This window comes from Apaloderma vittatum, unplaced genomic scaffold (genome assembly GCF_000703405.1).
Source record: "Apaloderma vittatum isolate BGI_N311 unplaced genomic scaffold, ASM70340v1 scaffold8362, whole genome shotgun sequence".
Taxonomy (NCBI): domain Eukaryota; kingdom Metazoa; phylum Chordata; class Aves; order Trogoniformes; family Trogonidae; genus Apaloderma; species Apaloderma vittatum.
In genome coordinates this window covers 1,159-21,086 of record NW_009705190.1, presented here as the reverse complement: position 1 = coordinate 21,086, position 19,928 = coordinate 1,159, and the positions used below count along the sequence as shown (strand labels likewise).

Genomic DNA, 19,928 nt, shown 5'->3' with positions numbered 1-19,928 from the left:
CAGCTTTGAGTGTAATCAGTGATCTTCAGAGGGCAGTCAGGGGAACTTTAGCCTAGCCATTGATTTGCTTAGAAGACTGCAGAGGAAAAACACTGTTTTGTAAAGCAGATACTACTGTGGGTCCTGAAGCTCTCAATGTCTTGTGCTTTTCGTAAACCAAAGTCTTGAATAGAATTCAAAAAATAATTTTAGTGTCTCAGCCACTGCAGTGCTCGTAGAAGAATTCATATGTCCCAAGTGTGAGAAACAGCTCTTAGACAGCTGGACCTTGGAACATGTGAATTAAGAGTGAAATAGATACTTATGCAGTGGATATGGCAAAATTTCTCTTTGTTGGCTTTATTTAGGAAGAGCATCAAAAAGCTGGTTTTGAAGAACCTCAGCAGTAGCAATCTGTTCTCGCCTGTTAGTCGTGAAAATGAAGACCTGGCTTCTCCCTCGGAATATCCAGAGAATGGAGATCGGTATGTTGATTCATCATGCAGGTGTTCATACCTACAAGAACTGCAAACTAGTTATGCCTGTCTCTCTGAATCATTATTAACAGAATAGGTAGTTATTTTCAGGAATGTTGTCTTAGCTGTTTGTTGGAAGTTGGTTGGCCGATGGTGAGATTAATTTTTCTCTTAAACCAGGTGTATATTCTTCCTGTGTGGTCACACACCAATTCATTACATCCAAAATGAGAAGATCAAAGAGGAGCGATTTCTTTTGGGGATACGGCTTTCTTTTTGCAAGGTGTCTGCCTTGCCAGGCTGGGTGGAGCATTGAGCAACCTGTTCTAGTGGGACATGTCCCTGCCATGGCAGGGGGGTTGGAACTAGATAATCTTTGAGGTCCCTACCAACCCAAATCATTCTGTGATTCTATGTTTCATCCCCTGTAGTGAGAAGCTAGGCCATTTCTTGATTGAAGTGATGAATATGAGTGAAAAGAACTCCTTCTGGTTAGTTCTCTGCACTAATGTGGGAGTTGCAAGGAGCCTTCACCGATCCAGATATCTCATGGCAGTCCTGTATTTTCCATGTGTTAAAATGAGCAGTCTCCTAAGGCTGTCTCTTTCCCCCAAAAGGCTGAATACCTGCTTCCTCTAAAAATCTGTCCATATTTAAGATTAAGTCTTTTTTTTTTTTTTCAAATCTCTCCAGTCAGAGGCTAGAAAAGTTCCTGACCAGCTCAACATTTGATTTTGTTTAAATGTGTTAGAAGAACTGATTATTGGAGTGGGGAGCTTTGCTGTGGATCCCTGTAGTCCTGATTTAGGCAGTTCATGATGGGGCAGAGGCATCTCTGTGGACACAGATTCTGCAGCCTCCCTGGGTCTCTGTTCCAGTGCTTGACTGTCTTCCTTGATTTGGCAGTTGTTTCTCAACCTTCTGCCACACATCTGTGGTGAAATTTGGTCTGATCTGTTGGAAGGCTGCTGTTTTGCCCCACTGCAAACCTTTTCTCTACACTGAGTCACTCATTTATTTCCCTCTCCTCACAGGGCACCCACTGTCATAGTACCCCTTTCCTGTTCTTAACACTGTCTGTCATGTAGCGGGAGCCTCAGATTTGAAGCAAAATGATAGAAGTGGTCTAGCAAGGGCAGAATAAGGGAGAATAGTGGCTTACCTCAGTGTATGCACTCTGCAGTTTGTGTGGTCCTGTTTGCTTTTTATATGAGAAGACGCCAGAATTTCAATGTTGATATAGATCCCTTTAAACTAAGTAATACAACTTTTATTATTCCTTTCTTTAGGTTCTTTTTGTCAGTACCTCCTGATGAAAACCACAGACAAGATGACGAGCGAGAGGAGGAGGACAATCACCATGAAGTGACTAGGTTTTACACCAACCCTATTGCCAAGCCCATCCCACAGACCCCCGAGAACACTGTGCTCAAACACCAGAACAGCGTGGACGATACCATCGTGGCTCTGAATATGCGGGCAGCCTTGCGAAATGGTCTGGAAGGTAGCAGTGAAGATGCTTCATTTCATGACGATTCTCTTCAGGATGAGCGTGAAGAGGAGACAGAAACTGTGCATCAGCTGCATCCTGCAGGTTAGACTGTGTGTGTGGGGGCACTTGGTGTGTAGTTCCTGATAGTGCTTTGTGTATGTTTCATTGTAGTTCTCTTGCTCTTTTACACTCTCAGCTTTTTCTCTTTTCACTTCTCTCCTCTTTTCTTATAAATCCTGCTTTCCAGACTCTCACCTAGTGCCAGAAATATGTAATTAAATACCATCACCCAATTTTATATTTGATTGAGGTAGTGAGATGGATGAGAGGGAGAAGGACCACCCCTCTGTAACTGCTCTGCAATACTAGACTGGGTTGACTGTTGTTCAGGAGCAAGATCTTGGAGTTGGAAATCTAGTGCTTGGTAGTCATCAACACGCGAACTACCTTGTAGAGTTTTCCTGGAAAGAAGTCATAGAACACGTTGGATTGGAAGGGACCGTTGAGGGTCGTCTAGTCCAATGTCCTTGCAGTGAGCAGGGATGTCTTTAACTAGATCAAGTTGCTCAGAGCCCCATCCAGCCTGACCTTGAATGTCTCTGGGGATGGACCCTCCAGCACCTCTCTGGGCAGCCTGTGCCAGGGTTTCACCACCATCGTAGTGAAGAACTTCATTCTGGTAGCTAATCTAAATCAACCCTACTCTAGCTTAAAACCACTGCCCCCCGTCCTGTTGCTACACGCCCTTGTGAGCAGGCCATCCCCAGCTTTCCTGTAGCCCCTTCAGGTACGGGCAGGCCGCTCTGAGGTCTTCTGGGACTCTTCTCCAGGCTGAACAGCAGCAACTCTCTCAGCCCGTCCTCAGCCTTCTGGGCTCTCTCAGCCTGTCCTGGAGAGTTGCTCCAGCCCTCTGATTGTTTTTGTGGCCTCCTCTGGACCTGCTTCAGCAGGTCCATGGCCGCCTTGTGTTGAGGGCTCCAGAGCTGGACAAAGTACTCCAAGTGGGGTCTGAGCGAAGTAGAGGGGCTGAATCACCTCTCTCCATCTGCTGGCCACGCTTCCTCTGATGCAGCCCAGGATGCCCTTGGCTGCCTGGGCTGCAAGCACAGATTGTCCAGTCATGCACAATTTTTTGGCCACCGACATTCCCAAATCCTTTTCAGCAGGGCTGCTCTCTAGCACAGCATCCCCCAGCCTGAAGTGATGATGCAGAGTGCTTTGGCCCAGGTGCAGGATCTTGCCTGGGGGCTTGTTAAACCTCATGAGATTCACACAGGCGCACTTCTCCAGCTTGTCCAGGTCCCTCTGGAGGGCATCCTGTCCCTCTGCCATATCAACTGCACCACTCAGCTTGGTGTCTTCTGCAAACTTGCTAAGGGTGCCCTTGATCCCACTGTTTGTGTCATTGATAAAGATATTAAACAGCACTGGTCCCAGCAGGGACCCCTGAGGGACACCAGTTTCACCCATCTCCATCTGGAGATCAAGCCATTGACCACTGCGCTCTGAGTATGGCCGTGGTTGTGTCTCTAGAGCTACTGTGCATGTGTGTGTTTTCAGCACTTTCAATTCTAGTCTTAGGGTTTAGTAAAACTGAAAAAAGATAGTGTGGAAATGTGATGAGGGTTATTGAGTACCTTTCTGTTGAGTAAGACTTTGTGGCTGGCAAAGAGGTGGAGATGTATGTTAGAGTTCTTAAGCTCATGAGTGTTCTGGGGAAGGTTAGGAGGAAAATACTTGTTCATACTTTCAGGTGATATGTGGCATGAAACTAATAAAACTAGTAGGTAGTGAGCTCAAAAGAAATGTATTGAGGTGTTTTGTAGATGCAAAAAAACCTTCTTGAATTTTAAAGGCATTAGACAAATTAATAGACAAAAAAGTGTTGGAGGCTGTTAAACGCAGAAGATGCTGCATCTCGGTCAGCAGGTGCCTGAGCCCCCAAGTTACTAAAATTGGGAGGGTGTTTCAGTCAAGGGTTACTGGATGTGTTTGCATTTTTCTTTTTACCTACATGTCTACTGCTGATCCCTGATGACAGGTTGCTAGACTGGAAGTATCTGGCATAGCAGTTGTCTTAAATTTGCTGTGGAAATAAGGTATTTTGATTTCTCTGCTTTTGTTACACTGATTCTCAGTCTGTTTGGGACCTTCAGTTGTCCAGGCTTGCGAAAGAAATGGAATGAAACTCTTGAAATGCTGAAGCTGCCAGCCCAGTTCTCACTGATTTTTCTGTTGTAGGAATTGTTCTAACAAGAGCTGGCTATTACACCATCCCATCCATGGAGGAACTGGCTAGATTTACCAATGACAGAAATGAATGTATTGTGACAGACTTCACCATAGGCCGCAAAGGTAAGCACATCCAGCTTTTCCAGTTGCTTAAAGTGAAACTGGTGATTTTTAAAGCTGAGGAATCTGAATTCCATTCCCTCAGTATGATTACGAGCAGTGCCCTTGCATTGTGAACAACTATCAAAGGCTTGTAATCTTTCAGAGTGGTAGCAGTAACATCTGATGTTATGGAGTGGCTTGAGAAGCTTCAATACAGGAAGAAAAGCACCTGCAGCTTTTAAGATGCTTGTAAAATTCAATCTTGCTGCAGCATTGATGTAAAACTGATCATCATTACTTCCATCTTAGTTGCTGCCTATGCTGGAGCTGACTTCAGCCCCCACTGTGTTCTTGGCTGCTTTTACTTTAAAACATTAGAAGAAATCATGTACTAGATACTATTTTTAAAAACATTTTTTCTAAATAGGCTATAAAGGTGAAGGCACACTGAGTGTTTGTGTTGGCAGTCTGAAAGTCAAGTGATAACAAAAAGCTTTGATAATAAAAAGCTTTGTGTGCAAAAGAATTGGCTACAAGAAAGTTGATGACGCGTCTCCAGTATTTGCATCCAGGAAGGAGTCACTTGTACGTTGTGGAGCTGTGACAGAGCTAGGCGATGTGGTGGGGAGAGGAGGAAGATAGCAGGAACAGAGGTTCTCTGGCATGAGATTTTAGGTGGACAAATGGTGATGTTTTGGTTTGTGTTGCAGGTTATGGATCAATTTACTTTGAAGGAGAAGTGAATCTAACTAACTTAAATTTGGATGACATTGTACATATTCGTAGAAAAGAAGTTATTGTTTACCCTGATGATGAAAGAAAACCACCTATTGGTGAAGGTTTAAATAGGTAATTTTTAAACACATACTATGTGGGGACAGTGGCTGATAAAAATATTGGCTGTAATATTGACAGTCTGCTGTGTTTGCAGGCAGCTACCAAAAAGTTGTAATCTGAGGCGTGCATTCAGATTGCAGCATTATACAGCTACTAGATACCTCCAAGTTTCTGAACCAGAAATAGGGTTTAAAAGCTGTTTTGAGCCCACATGTTCAGTGTTTGGCTCCTGTATGTGACCTTAATAGCTTTGCCTCAAAACCTTGTAGTCTCTTACACTTTTGTCTGTCTTTAACAGACGAGCGGAAGTTACCTTAGATGGAGTCTGGCCTACAGATAAAACATCTCGTTGCCTGATAAAAAGCCCTGAACGACTGGCAGAAATGAATTATGAAGGTAGACTAGAGTCTGTATCTCGTAAGCAGGGTGCTCGGTTCAAGGAGTACCGCCCAGAGACTGGATCCTGGGTGTTTAAGGTAACAATTTTGTTCTCACTGTAGAGTGACTTACAAGAATATTGCAAGTAGTTTGAAGTTAAAATCTCCTGAGAACTTACAATTGAAAAGCTTTGCTAAACTGCTGTAAAGAGTCTCGGGTCCTTCGGCTTTAGTGCAAACTGTCCTCACCAAACTGATTAAAACTTCTTTGGCTTAAGCCCTGCATACAGCAGATGTTCTCTGTCTGCATAATCTGGATTTGTTCCAGGCGTTTGAGCTGCTGTGTGAGCTCGACAGTTGTACCCGTGTATCGTTCAGGTCTGTCGGAAATGGATGCCGGAAATATCTCTTCCAAGGTATGACATGTTTGCCCTTCTCATTACACAGGTGGCACACTTTTCCAAGTATGGCTTGCAAGATTCCGATGAGGAAGAGGAAGAGCATCCTTCAAAAGTGGACACAAAGAAGTTAAAAACGACACCTGTGCCACCCCCGGGGCATCTGCCACCCCAGCAAATGACCCTAAACGGGAAGCCAACGCCTCCATCTCAGGTAGAAGGAGGACAGTGACTAAAAGGGAATTCATAAAATGAAATTTGAAGAATAGCTGGTGCCTAGGGAGGGGTTGTGGAAGTAACAAGTAGCGTGGAATCCGAAGAGTGAAACCTTAGACAAACTTGCACAAACTCAGTAGCTCTTCTGGCCTCTTGATGAGCGTTTGCATGTTCTTTTTCGTTAAGATACTTGACGTTTTGTACTGAAGATGTATGGCGATGGGAAGTCGTTAAACCCTTGTTTCTTGTTTAAGTTCTGGTCTAGGTTGAGTTTGGCATATTTGCACCACTTATGGAAGAAAAGTTGTTATGTGAATATTGAATATGCTATACAATTATAATGCCTTGTGCTGCCTGCCTTGAGAATGTGCATTAATTTGACTTTACCATCATTTAGTATGCAAGACTGTATGCTTTATATTTTAAGAATGTGCTCTATTTTTATTAAAAAATACTTTTTTAAGGCTGGTTATATGCTGGATTTGTAAGTGTATTTGCATTGGATGTGACTGCTTCTAAAGCTTTGTGAAACATCCTCAGTGGTTTGCCTCTGTCTTACATAGGAAAGGTAGCATTTTATCCAGTTGATTCTTAAGGTCTAACGTGAGTTTAATCTTAAAAAATCCTTTTGTGGGGGTTCAGAGGTTAATCTAATTGCAGCTGAAACACTTGGGTTTTCCAAATACTATTAGTATGGATAGTGTCAGGCTAAGTCAGGAGCTGGTTCCTGGTGGAAAAACCAGCCTATTTGGTAGGTATTCAGACACTGATGTAGTAGAGTATACTCTTTGTGCCAGGTGTTAGTGGTAAATGTTTGTAACTACCTATAGCTTTTTGAAGTAACTTGTGATAAACCAGAAAGCAAGTGCAGAGTGCAGACTTCCCCCCCTCCCCCAAAAACTGGATTCTTGATTGCTTCATGAAAATTAAACCTTCAGCAGTTTGGATGTGCAGGAAGGCTGAACAGAGGGTGTTCAGCAGTTGGGTAGGACATGGTGAGAGTTTTTTGTTGCTGTGCATAAGCAGGCTTTCTGTTTATCCTTTGGTAGTTGATGACTGCAGCAAAAAGTAATTGCTAATCTTGCCACTTGCTGAGGTACGGATCGTGTGCCAAGGTGCTGCGTGGTGTGTGGTCAGCGTTCATGATGTGCCGGAGCATGGGGAAACCATGGAGGACTTTTATTTCTGCACCGCCAAAGTTAAAGCATGAAAAACAGCTTAAGAGGCAGTACTGTCAAATAGGTTGAACACTTTTTTTCTTCTAGTTTTGCTTTTTTGCACCGAGTGTAGTCCTTTTGAAACCAAGAGAGGTTCTAGCAGCATTTTCCTTTGTTGGCCAATGGTTTTGGGTAACTTGGAGCCCTTCTGGATAAGGGTTTTATCATAGTGTTGGGAGATACAAGAAGTCACGCTTTGTCACTGGTTATGCAGAAGAACAATTTTGTTACTTCTCTGGTAGGAAGATGTTAAATCAGCTGGGGATTGCTTTCAATCTTACATAGTCTGTGATCTGGTCCTAATCGCTGTAGAAGCACCCGGGATGTTCCTTCTCTGCCACTTTTGGTCTCCATGCAATTTAAAGGGGTCCTGGTGACATACAGGCAGAGCCGGTAGCAGCAGTCCGCTCTTTCAGCAGAGCGTGCCCTGTAGTGACAGACTGGTGAGCTGCTGTCTCTTGCGTGGATTCTGCTTCCAGGAATCCAAAAGCAGGGTACGGCTGCTGCTTTACTGCTCCTCCTGGTTGGCTGGCTAATTAAAACTTCCTAGTTCATTCTGCTCTCAAAGTACATTCCTTAGCGTCTGCATCTTGAGATGAACACACAGACTTGCCTGTGTATGCTACCTTTGGGTTTTAATTCTGTATTCTTCAGATTATTGACGACCAGAGCTGATGTTTTAATCCATCAAAAATATTTGGAATACATGTGACTTTTTCAGACTGTCTTATAGATTCAAGTGTACTTAGCAAAAACTTACCTGGGTTAACTAACCTCTTTGACTTACATACCATTAACTAAGGTTTTTGTTCCTGAAAGTAGGAAAAACATCTAACTCTGTTTCCCAAACCTCTGAGAAACAACATTAGCATGGCTTAAAAGCTTGCCACACTCTTAGTGTGTAACGCATCTGAAAATAATATTGGTTGGTCTGTAGGAAGCATGTAGGATCTAGACTTGTTTGCTTTGGGTTTTTTTACCTTCCCCTACTAGCTTGAATATTAATGAATTTATTAATGTTGCAAGGTCCACAGGAAATCTTTACACCAGGAACCTGGCTGCATTAAAATACAATAAAGGGAATAGTGAAACTTCCATGTTTGTGACCGTATTTTGACTTGGAAGTCTGTTCTGCATGCTGTAGACATGCTCAGATGCCACTAGCTCAGGCTCCTGCTACGTCTGCCACTAAGGTCTATCTGCAGACCACCTAGTCTAATTTTATCTGCCTCATCTGATAACCTTCATCACATTTCTTGGCTGATTCGAGTGAGCTAAGCAGCAGCAGCCATTTGAATATGCTCTTATATTCCACAGCATCATCTCCTGTGCACTCGCTGCTGTGGTTTCCTTGCTCATATGTTTGTGTCGCTTCAGCAGGCTGCACCTTGTGTCTGGACACCAGCACAGCTGTAAGCATGATTCCTTCGCAGCATGCTTGTATCTTAGCAACAGGAGTGGTTCGACTGGAGCAAAACCAGGGTTAGGGTTAGAACCGGGAGGCCATTCAGCTGATGAGGCACAGGCTAATTACTCCTGGGCAAGAGGCTGCTTTTGGGTTCCTGTTAGCTGCACGGTACCAGCAGTGAGTGGCATCTGTCAGCAGTTTCTGGTGGCAGAGCTGACAGATACTGAGTGGTCCCAGTGCTCTGTCAGGCTCCAGGGTCTGGTACTGACTCGGAGGCTCACTGCTGTCCCTGCAGTTGGCAAGCTGGGCAGAAGGAGAGGTGATGGTGTTAGTCAGAGTTAATTGCTGGTGTCTGCTCGCTGTTGGTACTGTCTGAATGTTTTCTGGGCCTGCATAGAGTGTGAGTTCAAGATGTCTTAAGTGATTGAAGGTGTGTATAGGTCACCTCAGGCTCATCCCAAAGGTGATGTTGTGTGATTACCTTCAGAAAACTCATAAAAATTAATTCTTCCTCCTGCTTTGGACTAGCAGTAGAGATGAGAAATTCAACTCCAGATTGGAAGAGAACTACTATATTTAACCTTCTTACTGCTGATGTGCTAGTTATAAGTAGAATATCGTTGGAAAAAGCCCACAATGTTCTAGTCCAATGACAGTTGTGTCCCGGTTTAAAATTTTTAAAAAAGATTTTACACATGCATGTGCGCACACTCTGTGACCCAGTCTTAGATCATCCTGAAGGTGCTCGGGTCCACTTAGACCTTCTCTTAAGTTCCTTGTGAAATATAAACTCGGTGGTTTTAATTTGTGTTATGTCACAGCTGGGGAAGTATAGCAGGTATTACAGCTACTCCTCTGCTCATCAGCCACCAGTGATACCACACGGTAATACTGGAGAAGCACTGCTTTTGAACTGGCTGCTCAGTCATCTAACGTCCCAGGTTGAACTTAGGCACAGGAAACTTCTCTTTGTGTGATAGCATTTTGAGGGCAAAAGGGAATAAGGCAGGATGCACAAAACTCTTGCTTTTTGTTGGTTGTGTGAAAAATGGAAAGCTGAAGTCTGGTTTCTCAAACTGAATGGTAAAACTTGGTAAACTTCAGGAGGACATCACTGAACTGTGACTTCTCTTTCACTTGCACTATTATGTTACAACTCTGAAGAAAATGGGAATTATATGGGGTTTATGTGTTCATCTCTAAACTTAATGTGGAGTCTTGACGCAAGCAAGGGAGTACTCCGCTTCATTTGCAGATGATTGTTGAAATTATTAAATACTATTTCTCAGCAAACCGTTTGCAATCTGTTGTTGTCGTCTGACGTAGCCTCTGCATGTGCCCACAGACTCCAGAAGTGGAGCAGCTTGGCAGAGTTGTGGAACTGGACAGTGATATGGCAGACATCACCCAGGAGCCTCCTCAGGAGTCTGTTGTAGAAGATAACCTGATGGAAGAGCAGGAGGCGGTGCCTGCTTCCACTCACATAGCCTCAACGCTGGGTATTAACCCCCATGTCCTGCAGGTGAGTGTCTTGCAATTTCTCCTCTTCGAAAGACAGGACTTGGTAATGTCTCCCACTAATTTCTCAGTTTGCCCCCTTCAGTGTACTTACATACCAGCTTGTAGTTAACTGTATGTCACACCTATAGTGTGATTAAAACTTAAGTTTTAGACTTCAGTGTTTCTATGGTTAACTGTTATAGACATGAAAAGCATAGTGCAAAAATGAAAATGATCCTAAGGCTAGAATTGAGATTTCCAAATTCTAAAGTATGGGCGCTGTGGTAAGCTAAACTAGTACCTGGCAAGGAGTGCCTTGAGACCAGTTTGTAGAAAACAAGGTAATAGCATAACTGGTCTTGATTTGGGGTTTGTTGGTTTTATTTGTTGGAATGATAGTACCTGGAACAGCTGTGGGCTTGTACATGTGGTTTTAGTTTATAAAGAGAAAATAGATTTATTGTTTAATCTGAAAAACAAGTAGATAGAGCTAAGATCTCAGAAGACATGATTATTTTAGGACTTCACACCCATCTTAAGTACTTTGACACTGATTTAACTGGTACTTTGTAGAATTTTATCATAAACTGACAAGCTTGCTTTCAGTTCTCCTGGACTGTGTGCATTCACTGTTAATTGAAATATTTATAGAATGAATATTTTTTGGTCATGTGCAACACGTAGGTGTTATCTTGGCTGGGAAAGAAGCTGATTAAATCAGCTAGCTGCTGCTTTGAGAGTGATTGCTAATGTGTGGGCTTGACTTACCACCTTTTTTAGATTATGAAAGCTTCCCTGCTTGCTGATGAAGATGACCTAGATTTGATCCTGGATCATTATCCTGGGAAGCAACCTGCAAAAATGGATACTTCTCAAGAGATCTGTTCTCCACGGCTCCCTATTTCAAAGTCACAAGGACAGAAAAGATACTCGGGTATTGTGAGAAACCACATATTATGTGAAAAAGAGCTTAATTCTAGTATTAACAGGCAAATTGCTGTCACTGCCTGAACATAGGGCAGAACAGTTGTGTGCTCTGGTGGGTTGGCTTTGGCCAGCAGCCAGATGCCTACCCAGCCACTCTCTCACTCACCCTCCTCAGCAGGACGGGAGGAGAAAATTACATGAAAAATGGATTGAGATAAGACCTGGGAGATTTGTTTTACTTGTGACAGTAATTGGTAAGCAGATTTGACTTGAGTGAAATTAGTTTATTGCCACTTAAAATAGATTTGGGTAGTGAGAAGCAAAGACAAATTAAAATATTTTTCCTACTGTGCCCCTGCTTTCCCAAGCTGAAATTTCACCCTTATGCCTGGCTCCTTGTATCTGCTGCCCACTTCAGGGGGGCTGCAGGAATGGAGAATGGAGAGGTTGCAGTCAGTCCACAGCAGTTCCTCTTTTGCCACTCCTTCCTCACACTTTTCCCATTTCTCCAGCATGAGTCATCTCCCGAGGGCTGTGTGCTCCGTACCTGTTGTGGTGCTGGAGCACCTCTTCTCCTCCTTTTTGTCTTGACCTGATGTTCACACTGCTGTTTTCTCTTTTTCTGCCTATGTGTCGTTTTCTGTCATTTTTTTAAGTTCTCACAGAGGTACCACCAGCTTTGTCGTTTGGTTCAAAGGTGCCACAAGCTCCCCTGATGGGCTCCAGCACAGGGCAGCTCCTGACCTCTTCTCATAGAGACCACCCCTGTGGCTCCCCTGCTACCAAACCCTCCCTGTTGGCATTCAGTACATCTGCTAACTGATGATTTTGGTAGAAACGATACCTCTGCTAACAAGGGCAGAATTGCTTCCCAGATGAAGTGGGCAGACCAGAGATGTTTCTGTGGGGACAGTTTCAGCCCTGTTCCTGTTGATAGTGGTCAGTGTCTGCTTTCTCTGTGAGAAGCTTCTGTTCTAACGGTCTTAGCTGTGACAACTTCCGATAAATTAGTTTATTTCAGAAGCCACGAATTTGAGGGTGAGACTGAGTTTACTGTTGTTGGTGTAACACCGTGTGTTTTAGTTAGGATAACGCAAATCAAACTGTGCATTGTGGGTTTTGCCGTACTGAGAACTGCAAATAATTATGCTTAGGTACGTGTTACCGTCACAACCCACAGCAAAGGTGTTCACTGGCTGCGTAAGTACTGAATTAACTTTATCAGAAATGCACTGCCTGAAGGGTGTGTACCCCATTCATGTAAACATTTTTCCTGCTTCTTCCCTTCAGTTGGTGGGCTGCTGCAGTCAAAATTTGCTGATGTAATTTTCCAACCACCAAGTGCTGCTCTGCAAGAGTTCAAGGGACTGAGAACTTCGAACAGCCCCCCTTCTGATGCCCGTTGGACTTCTCCGTTAGCATCTGCATTCCCTGTACCTCCATCAGTTCCTGAGGTACAGATGAAAACAGTTGGTGTCCGCAGGCAGCAGGGGCTTGTAGCTCTGGAAAAGTCCATCACCTATGGAAAAGGGAAGCTACTGATGGATATGGCACTCTTCATGGGGCGCTCATTTCGTGTTGGCTGGGGACCCAACTGGACGCTTGTCAATTCTGGAAATCGGTTGAGTGGATCAAGTGAAATGGAGGATCTTCAGTGTGAGTCTGTGGAATACAGATTCCTGCCAACTCCTGTTGCTCCAAAATCGTGAGTAGTAGTTTCCTTTAGAATGGTTCTGACATATGCTCTCTTTGTGTTTGAAAAGGTCTTTATTATAGGTTGATACATTGTTGAAATTCAACTCAGTATTTCTTCTGATATGCAGAAGTGGTACAGGATCACGTTAACCATGGAGACTTCCTTTAGGTTGCTACTTTACAAAAACCTGTGTCTCAGAAACCTGGAATATCTTAGTAAGAGTATTTTTTTTTTTAACAAGTAAATGGCACCATCATGCAGCAAAGGGTTAAAGAGAGAAAGCTCAAAAGTGTTGTCCAGGAAGCTTCTAATCTACTGTTGATTCTCATGGAGGTTATCTGCCACACCTAAAAAATTTGTTTAGCTTCTGAATTCTCAGATGCCTTCAGTTCTGCCTGTATATGTAGCAGTATACAGACCTTTCCTGGGCTGTGTAACTCCATTGACTGGAATCTATCTAGATATTCTACCATTTAAGTCTTGGAAAAAAACCTTGTTCAGTTGATGTGCTCCAGCATATCTGATTTGCTGGCAGAATGAGGTGCTCCCACAAAATGCACTGAGGTGTTGAAGGTGTGCTAATTGCCTTCTGAGAGCTTGAAGCACCCGGTTCAGTGACATTGATTTGTCAGAGTCTGTTGCTAAGTCCCAGACTGTGTAACCAGGTTTCTCACACCTAGCTGTTGGCCTTAGGTCATATATCTTACTGTCATTATGTTAAAATTAGGACAGGCTGCACAATGCAGCTGCTTTGTGGTGGGTGCAGTTCATTTACAGGAAGAACAATTCAGAACATTGCTACCTGGCTTTATCTAATTTTTTTACTTCAGGCTTTTAGAATCCTCTTTCAAGGTTCATGTGGAGAAGCTGAATTTAGAACAACGGAAGATGGAGAGAGACAAACAGCTGTATCTCATCCCTCTGGAGATAAAGCTGAAACACAGCACTGTCCATATGGATGAACACTGTCCTCTTCTAGCTCCCAACCCAGGAGTTTCAGCTATTCACGACTATGCTGACTGGGTTAGGAAGGCGTCTGAGGATCCTGCTGTGATAGAAAGTGAGTATGGAATAATTCTTTTCATAGTGGTGATAGTGAGTGTGGAAAACTGTCCAGTTCAGAAATTTTAGGTTGCATCAGAGCAGTGAAATGTGAATAAAACAAGCATGGACTGTACCTCAGTATTGTTAAGTGTGGTTCACTGCATTTGGGGAGCTGACTGGCTTCTTCCATTGACTGGTAACAGCAGGGTATCCTTTAAGAAATCCTACAAGGTTATGCTTATAATCTCTAATGAGTCCTCTCTGAATCTTTTGTGTGTTTGCACTTGTGGTGAATGAGTATCTCTGTCCTGACAGCTGTTGTGAAGCACTGGTGCTTGGCCTGGACTTTATGTGAAGCAATTTGGGGGAACTTGAAGGAGTTAGAGGCCAGCTTGGAGGAACCCAGTGAATACATCCTGGCCCTGGAGCGCAGGAAAGCCTTCTCTCGCTGGCTGTCGGAGACTGCTGCAGGACGGATTGAGGAGGAAGTTTCTTTGTCCCGACACAGTAATCACATAGAGGCTGTGTTCAGCTGCCTTACTGGGAAGAGAATTGGTGAAGCTTGCAGGCTGGCACAGCAGTCGGGTAAGATGCTTCAATCTCTCACCATTTTGGGGGAGGAAGAAGGGAGATGCGTAAAGAGAATTTAAACTTTGAGAGCTAATAGTAACTAGCCACTGTGACTACAGGGGTTTCCTTTGTCAGACAGTGATTAAGGTGGGGGCTGGCTTCTCTGCTTGCCACTTGAGTGCCTGGTGACATCTATGCTGTCTTACTTGTCAACTCTCCTAGAGTTAGGAAGTGATGCTGTATTGCACTCAGAACTGTTTTTTCATGTAGTATCTCCTTTGGATGTTTCTTTTTAATTACTGTTATTTTAAATTGAGCTTCTGTTAAGCTGCTTTTATGTTTAGAATGATAGAATTATTTAGGTTGGAAAAAGGTTTTTAAGATCAAGTCCAGCCATTAACCCAACACTGCCAAGTCCACCAGTAAATCATGTCCTTAAGCACCACATCTACTTGCCTTTTTAAATACCTCAAGGGGTGGTGACCATCACTTCCCTGGGCAGCCTGTTCCAGTGCTTGACAGCGGTTTTGGTGAGCAAATTTTCCCTAATGTCCAATGTAAATCTTCTCTGAGGCCATATTCTCTTGTTATATTGCTTATTACATGAGAGAAGAGACTGACCTCCACCTTGCTACAACCTCCTTCCAAGTAGTTATAGAGAACAGTAAGGGCTCCCTGGAGCCTCCTTTCATCCAGACTAAACAACTCATTTCCTCAGCCGTTTGTTTTAGAAACATACGCTGCGAGAGTGTAATGGCTAGTTTCATCTTGGTCTTTTATTCCAGGTCAATTCTTAAATTTTTTCCTTTTTTTTGGTCTTCTTTGGGAAGCCTGTCCTTCCTATTCCTTTGTCTTCTCCCATTGCCCCCATTCTAGTAGGTGTTTATGGAATAGCTTATTTGATAAGAAATCTTGCAGAAAATACGGTGTAGCAGCTGTAGGCTGATCAGAGTGCCCCACAGCTCAGCAGTGTGGAGCTGTGGCCTGAGTAGATGGGAGGATCTGCCTGATGTGCTGTTGTTTCCTGTCCAAGGCGACCACCGTCTGGCCCTGCTGCTCTCTCAGCTGGCTGGCAGCCAGCCTGTTCGGGACCTCCTCACCATGCAGCTGGTGGACTGGCACAGGCTGCAGGCCGACTGCTTCATCCAGGAAGACAGACTGCGGATCTTTGCTCTGCTTGCGGGAAAGCCTGTAAGTTCTGTTATGTGGCTGTTTTGTCATGGACTTGGCTTCCCCCTCTTGACAGCAGTGCCTTTAAGCTGTAACACTCCACTGCAGCACGTTGGGTGCAGGAGGAAGGGAGTACAAGGTGTTTAACTGTGTGGGGTTTTTTGGGGGGGGTTTTACTGGATTTTGTTGTTTGTTTTTTTTACTAGTGTGACCTCATGCTGTTGCATGCCCAGTATGCACAACCTGTGTATCATAAGTTTGGCTTGGTAATTTGTTTCTTCAGGTGTGGCAGTTATCGGAGCGAATAAGTATCAATGTGTGCTCACTGCTGGACTGGAAGCGTTGCATGGCTGTCCATCTCTGGTACCTGCTGCCTCCAACAGCTTCTATTTCCAAGGCACTTGCTGTGTACGAGTCAGCGTTTCAGGTAGGTCATGCCTGGGTCAAAGGAGATCTTACTCGGTCTAGTGGAAGATGTCCCTGCCTGTGGCAGGGGGTTGGAAACTAAATGATCTTTAAGGTCTCTTCCAACCCGAACCATTCTGTGATTCTGTACTGCTGTTTGAGGTTGCAGTGAGACTTCTGGGAGTGGTCAAGTATCAACTGCAGAGGTCCCAAGTGTGGAACTGCGTATGGATTTATTACTTCAGTTATCTTGGCATTGGATTCCTGCCCCAGCTTGAGTGATGAGTTTTTGCAGCTGTTCTCTGTGATAGGAATGTTCCTTCCTGCACTGCAATGGAAATAAAGCACTGGAATTGGACCTGTCGATAATTCTGATTGTGCAAGCAGCTTGGTACCTGCTCTTCAGGGTGTTCTGTCTGTTACTTATTTGAAGTGTACTTCCAACTGATAGAGCGTTTCAGGCATTTGATGGCCAGAATTAGGAAGACAGGTGGTGGCCAGCAGCAGGAAGGCCATTTGAGCTAGGTAGCCAGGCAGTTTTCCCAATATGATGATTAATGCTCAACTGCCCGGCTTCTGAAATAGTCTTTGCTGAGCCATACACCCTGTTTGTTTTGCTTGCTGTTTCCAGCAAATGTGGAAGCTGTCCTACACACATGCGAAGCCTTGTTTGTTGCTGTAGAGCTGTCAGTTTCTGTATACAGAAAGATAAAGGCTTCTGTTAAAAAAAAAAAAAGCATCTAATCATTTAACTAAAGACAGTTCAGCACGTGTTCGGTGTGCCTAAAGATAGCCCAAGGATAGCATCATGCCTAGTAACTTCTAATTGATGCATGCTTAATGCTGCACAAATATTTAGTGCTGTTTTTTACATAATGTGTCAGTATGTTCATCACTTCAAAATGCCAAACTTTAGTTTTATCATGACTTGAACTTGAGATCATGCTACCAAGTTAGATTGTGTGGGTGGTCTCATTGCAGCACAGTGATGTGGAGGAAGGGTGGTTGCAGCTTGTTTCTAGAACTTCACATATGAGGACTAATAACTGGAAAAGAGCAGGACATGAAATGCTCTTCCAAACTCAGATCTGGTGTTCCTACCAGCAGTGAAAATGTCGACAGGATTTTAGTGACCCAGACTGGTTAGCTAGTGTGAAGGACAGTAGTTCTCCTGCAGTTCAGTGCTCTGTAAAACTGTTCTTGTTGAGTCAGGGCATTCAGTGCTGCTTGCTTAGCTGTCCAGACCCTGTGGAGGGAGATGGAGGCTTGAGGCATGCACTGTCCTTTATTCAGTCAAGTCATAATGTGGTTTTTCAGCTATAAAAAACATCTTGGTATACAGACTGTATGTGAGAGCTGCCTTGTGTCTCCACACAGTGGTTTTTAAGAGCTCAGTGTGAGATGCAAGTTAAGCCTGCTAAAGCATTTTGAGTTTAGTATTTTTCTAAAAAGAAAAATCATCCTAGTATGTAGTTGCTGTGTAAGTTTTAACTGTGGGTGCACCCGCAGTCTACTTGGAAGCTTAGCTCTGTAGAATTCACAGAATCACAGAATGTTGGGGGTTGGAAGGGACCTCAAAAGATAACTAGTCCAGCCCCCCTGCCAGAGCAGGATCACCTACAGCAGGTCTCAAAGGAACGCGTCCAGGCGGGTTTTGAATGTCTCCAGAGCAGGAGACTCCACACCCTCCCTGGGCAGCCTGGGCCAGCGCTCTGGCACCCTCACAGGGAAGAGATTTTTTTCTAATATTTTTGTGGAACCTCCTGTGCTCCAGCTTGTATCCATTGTCCCTTGTCCTGTCGTTGGACATCCCTGAGCAGAGCCTGGCTCTGTCCTCCTGACAGTCCCCCTTGACATATTTATAAACATTTATGAGGTCACCCCTCAGCCTCCTCTTCTCCAGCTGCAGAGCCCCAGCTCCCTCAGCCTTTCCTCCTCAGGGAGATGTTCCACTCCCTTAATCGTCTTTGTGGCTCACAAAGCATGTGTGGTTTTGTTCAGAGCACTATCGGTGAACTTCTTACTGTTAAAACTATTTCTTCAGAATACACCAGAGTGCGAAAAATATGCCTGCTGTCCTCTGCCTCCTTACATGGAAGAGTCTGGTTATGTAATTGAAGATGACAGTAATGCAGGAAGACCTCTGAGAGATGTCTGTTTCCATCTGTTAAAGCTCTACAGTGACAGGTAAATGGGTAAATAGTGCAAAAACTGCTTACAAGAATCTTGATCAGTGACTTCTCAAATGTTGAAACTAGGGATTATGAAATCGGCCTCAGTGTTCACAGAACCACTTACAGCAGTCAAAAATCTGCCTTGCCTGCACGTTATTATAGAATGCAGTGGCACTGTCACTGCTGGTGATCGTATAGAGGATGAAACGTGAGTTTTGGAGCATGTTTGTGTGTTGTTTTTTTTTTTCTTGTGTGTTCTGTGTCTGAAGAGCGCAATAATCTTACCTTTGCTGTAGTTGCCTTTTTTGAAGGCATTGAGAAATCTACAGGAAGAGTACATAGGAGAGAAAAGGTTGTGATAGTCTGCATGCAGACTCAAAAGAAGAGCAAAAGGATTTTAGCAGTTGCTCCTATCTTTAAAAAACAAAGAAAAAACCCCCACAAAATCAAAAAAATATGCAAAACCAGCCAAACCACCAACAAAAACAAAACCCTGTGCCCACTTAAATAGAATAATTGGAGGTGCGTGAAGGGAACGTGCTAAGTAGCCCTGATTCCTGATTTTTTTGTGGACACAATGACCTCTTGATGTTGCAAATATTTTTCCCTGCAGGCACTATGATCTTGACCAGCTGCTGGACCCCAGGAGTGTGACGTCAGACCCTCTGGACTACCGCCTCAGTTGGCACCTGTGGGAAGTGCTCAGAGCCCTGAACTATACCCATCTCTTCAAGCATAGCCAAGGAGTGCTGAATGCTAGCTATGCTGCCCAGCTTGAAAGCGAAGGGCTTTGGGAATGGGCTGTTTTTATACTGCTGCATGAGCCTGATATTCAGTGAGTAAAAGATTTTTTTTTTCTGTTGTTTTTGCCTTGAAAATAATGTGGTTTTATACATATGTATACTGTGATTATAATGGCTGCTTTCACGTTAAACTGGAACTGCACAGCTGAAGAATTTCATGTCATGAGTGGAAACTGTGTGCTGGGATTACAAAATGGCATGAATAATTCTTAGTCAAAAGTCTTTTAGAGATTTAATAGTATATCCTTTTTTTTGAAAGATAGGCCAACAAGGCGAGGTGGTGGAGTTGCTCTTTACATGAATGTATTGGGATCTACCCAGGAGCGGATGAGGAGCAAGTTGAGAGTTTGTGGGTGAGAATGAAGGGGCAGGCTGGCAGGGGTGATGCTCTGGTGGATGCCTATTAAAGGCCACCTGATCAGGATGAGACAGCTGATGAGTCCTTTTACAGGCAGGTGACAGCAGCCCTGGTGCTCGTGGGGGATTTCAGCTACCCAGATATTTGCTGGAAGGCCTGCACAGCCAGACACCCTCAGTGCAGGAGGTTCCTCCAGTGCATCAGTGACTTCTTGATGCAAATAGTGGATGAGCCAACCAGGAGAGGAGCGCTCGGCCCAGAGCTGGTAATGGAGCTGCCCGGCAGCGGGGCCAGGTCGGTGGGAAGCAAACAGGGAGGAAAAAACCCATGAGGTAGTGCACTTCAGGATCTTGTGCGGTAGGAACAGAATACCAAGCAGTATCACAACTCTTGACTTCAGCAGGGCCAGCTTTGGCCTTTTCAGGCAATTGCCAGGGGAAACCCCACGGGACAGGGTACTAGAAGGCAAAGGGGCCCAAGAGAGTTGGTCAGTATTCAAGGACCGCTCCTTGCCGGCTCAAGACCAGTGTATCCCAACAGGTAGGAA

General features: G+C 44.2%; 1 protein-coding gene across 1 annotated transcript in view; it reads left to right on the top strand.

The window, feature by feature from the left end:
- NUP98 (nucleoporin 98kDa) overlaps positions 1–19,055 on the top strand; it is a gene marked incomplete at its 3' end in the record, with an annotated part of 32,952 nt that extends 13,897 nt beyond the window's left edge. The window contains exons 14-28 of the mRNA XM_009865302.1: positions 348–464; positions 1,745–2,049; positions 4,189–4,302; positions 4,992–5,130; positions 5,417–5,594; positions 5,943–6,107; positions 10,080–10,256; positions 11,015–11,168; positions 12,452–12,866; positions 13,688–13,917; positions 14,217–14,486; positions 15,505–15,662; positions 15,925–16,068; positions 18,091–18,233; positions 18,834–19,055. Coding sequence (XP_009863604.1) covers positions 348–464; positions 1,745–2,049; positions 4,189–4,302; positions 4,992–5,130; positions 5,417–5,594; positions 5,943–6,107; positions 10,080–10,256; positions 11,015–11,168; positions 12,452–12,866; positions 13,688–13,917; positions 14,217–14,486; positions 15,505–15,662; positions 15,925–16,068; positions 18,091–18,233; positions 18,834–19,055 — 2,931 coding nt within the window. The remainder of the gene's footprint in view (positions 1–347; positions 465–1,744; positions 2,050–4,188; positions 4,303–4,991; positions 5,131–5,416; positions 5,595–5,942; positions 6,108–10,079; positions 10,257–11,014; positions 11,169–12,451; positions 12,867–13,687; positions 13,918–14,216; positions 14,487–15,504; positions 15,663–15,924; positions 16,069–18,090; positions 18,234–18,833) is intronic.
- Between the last annotated feature and the right edge of the window lie 873 nt (positions 19,056–19,928).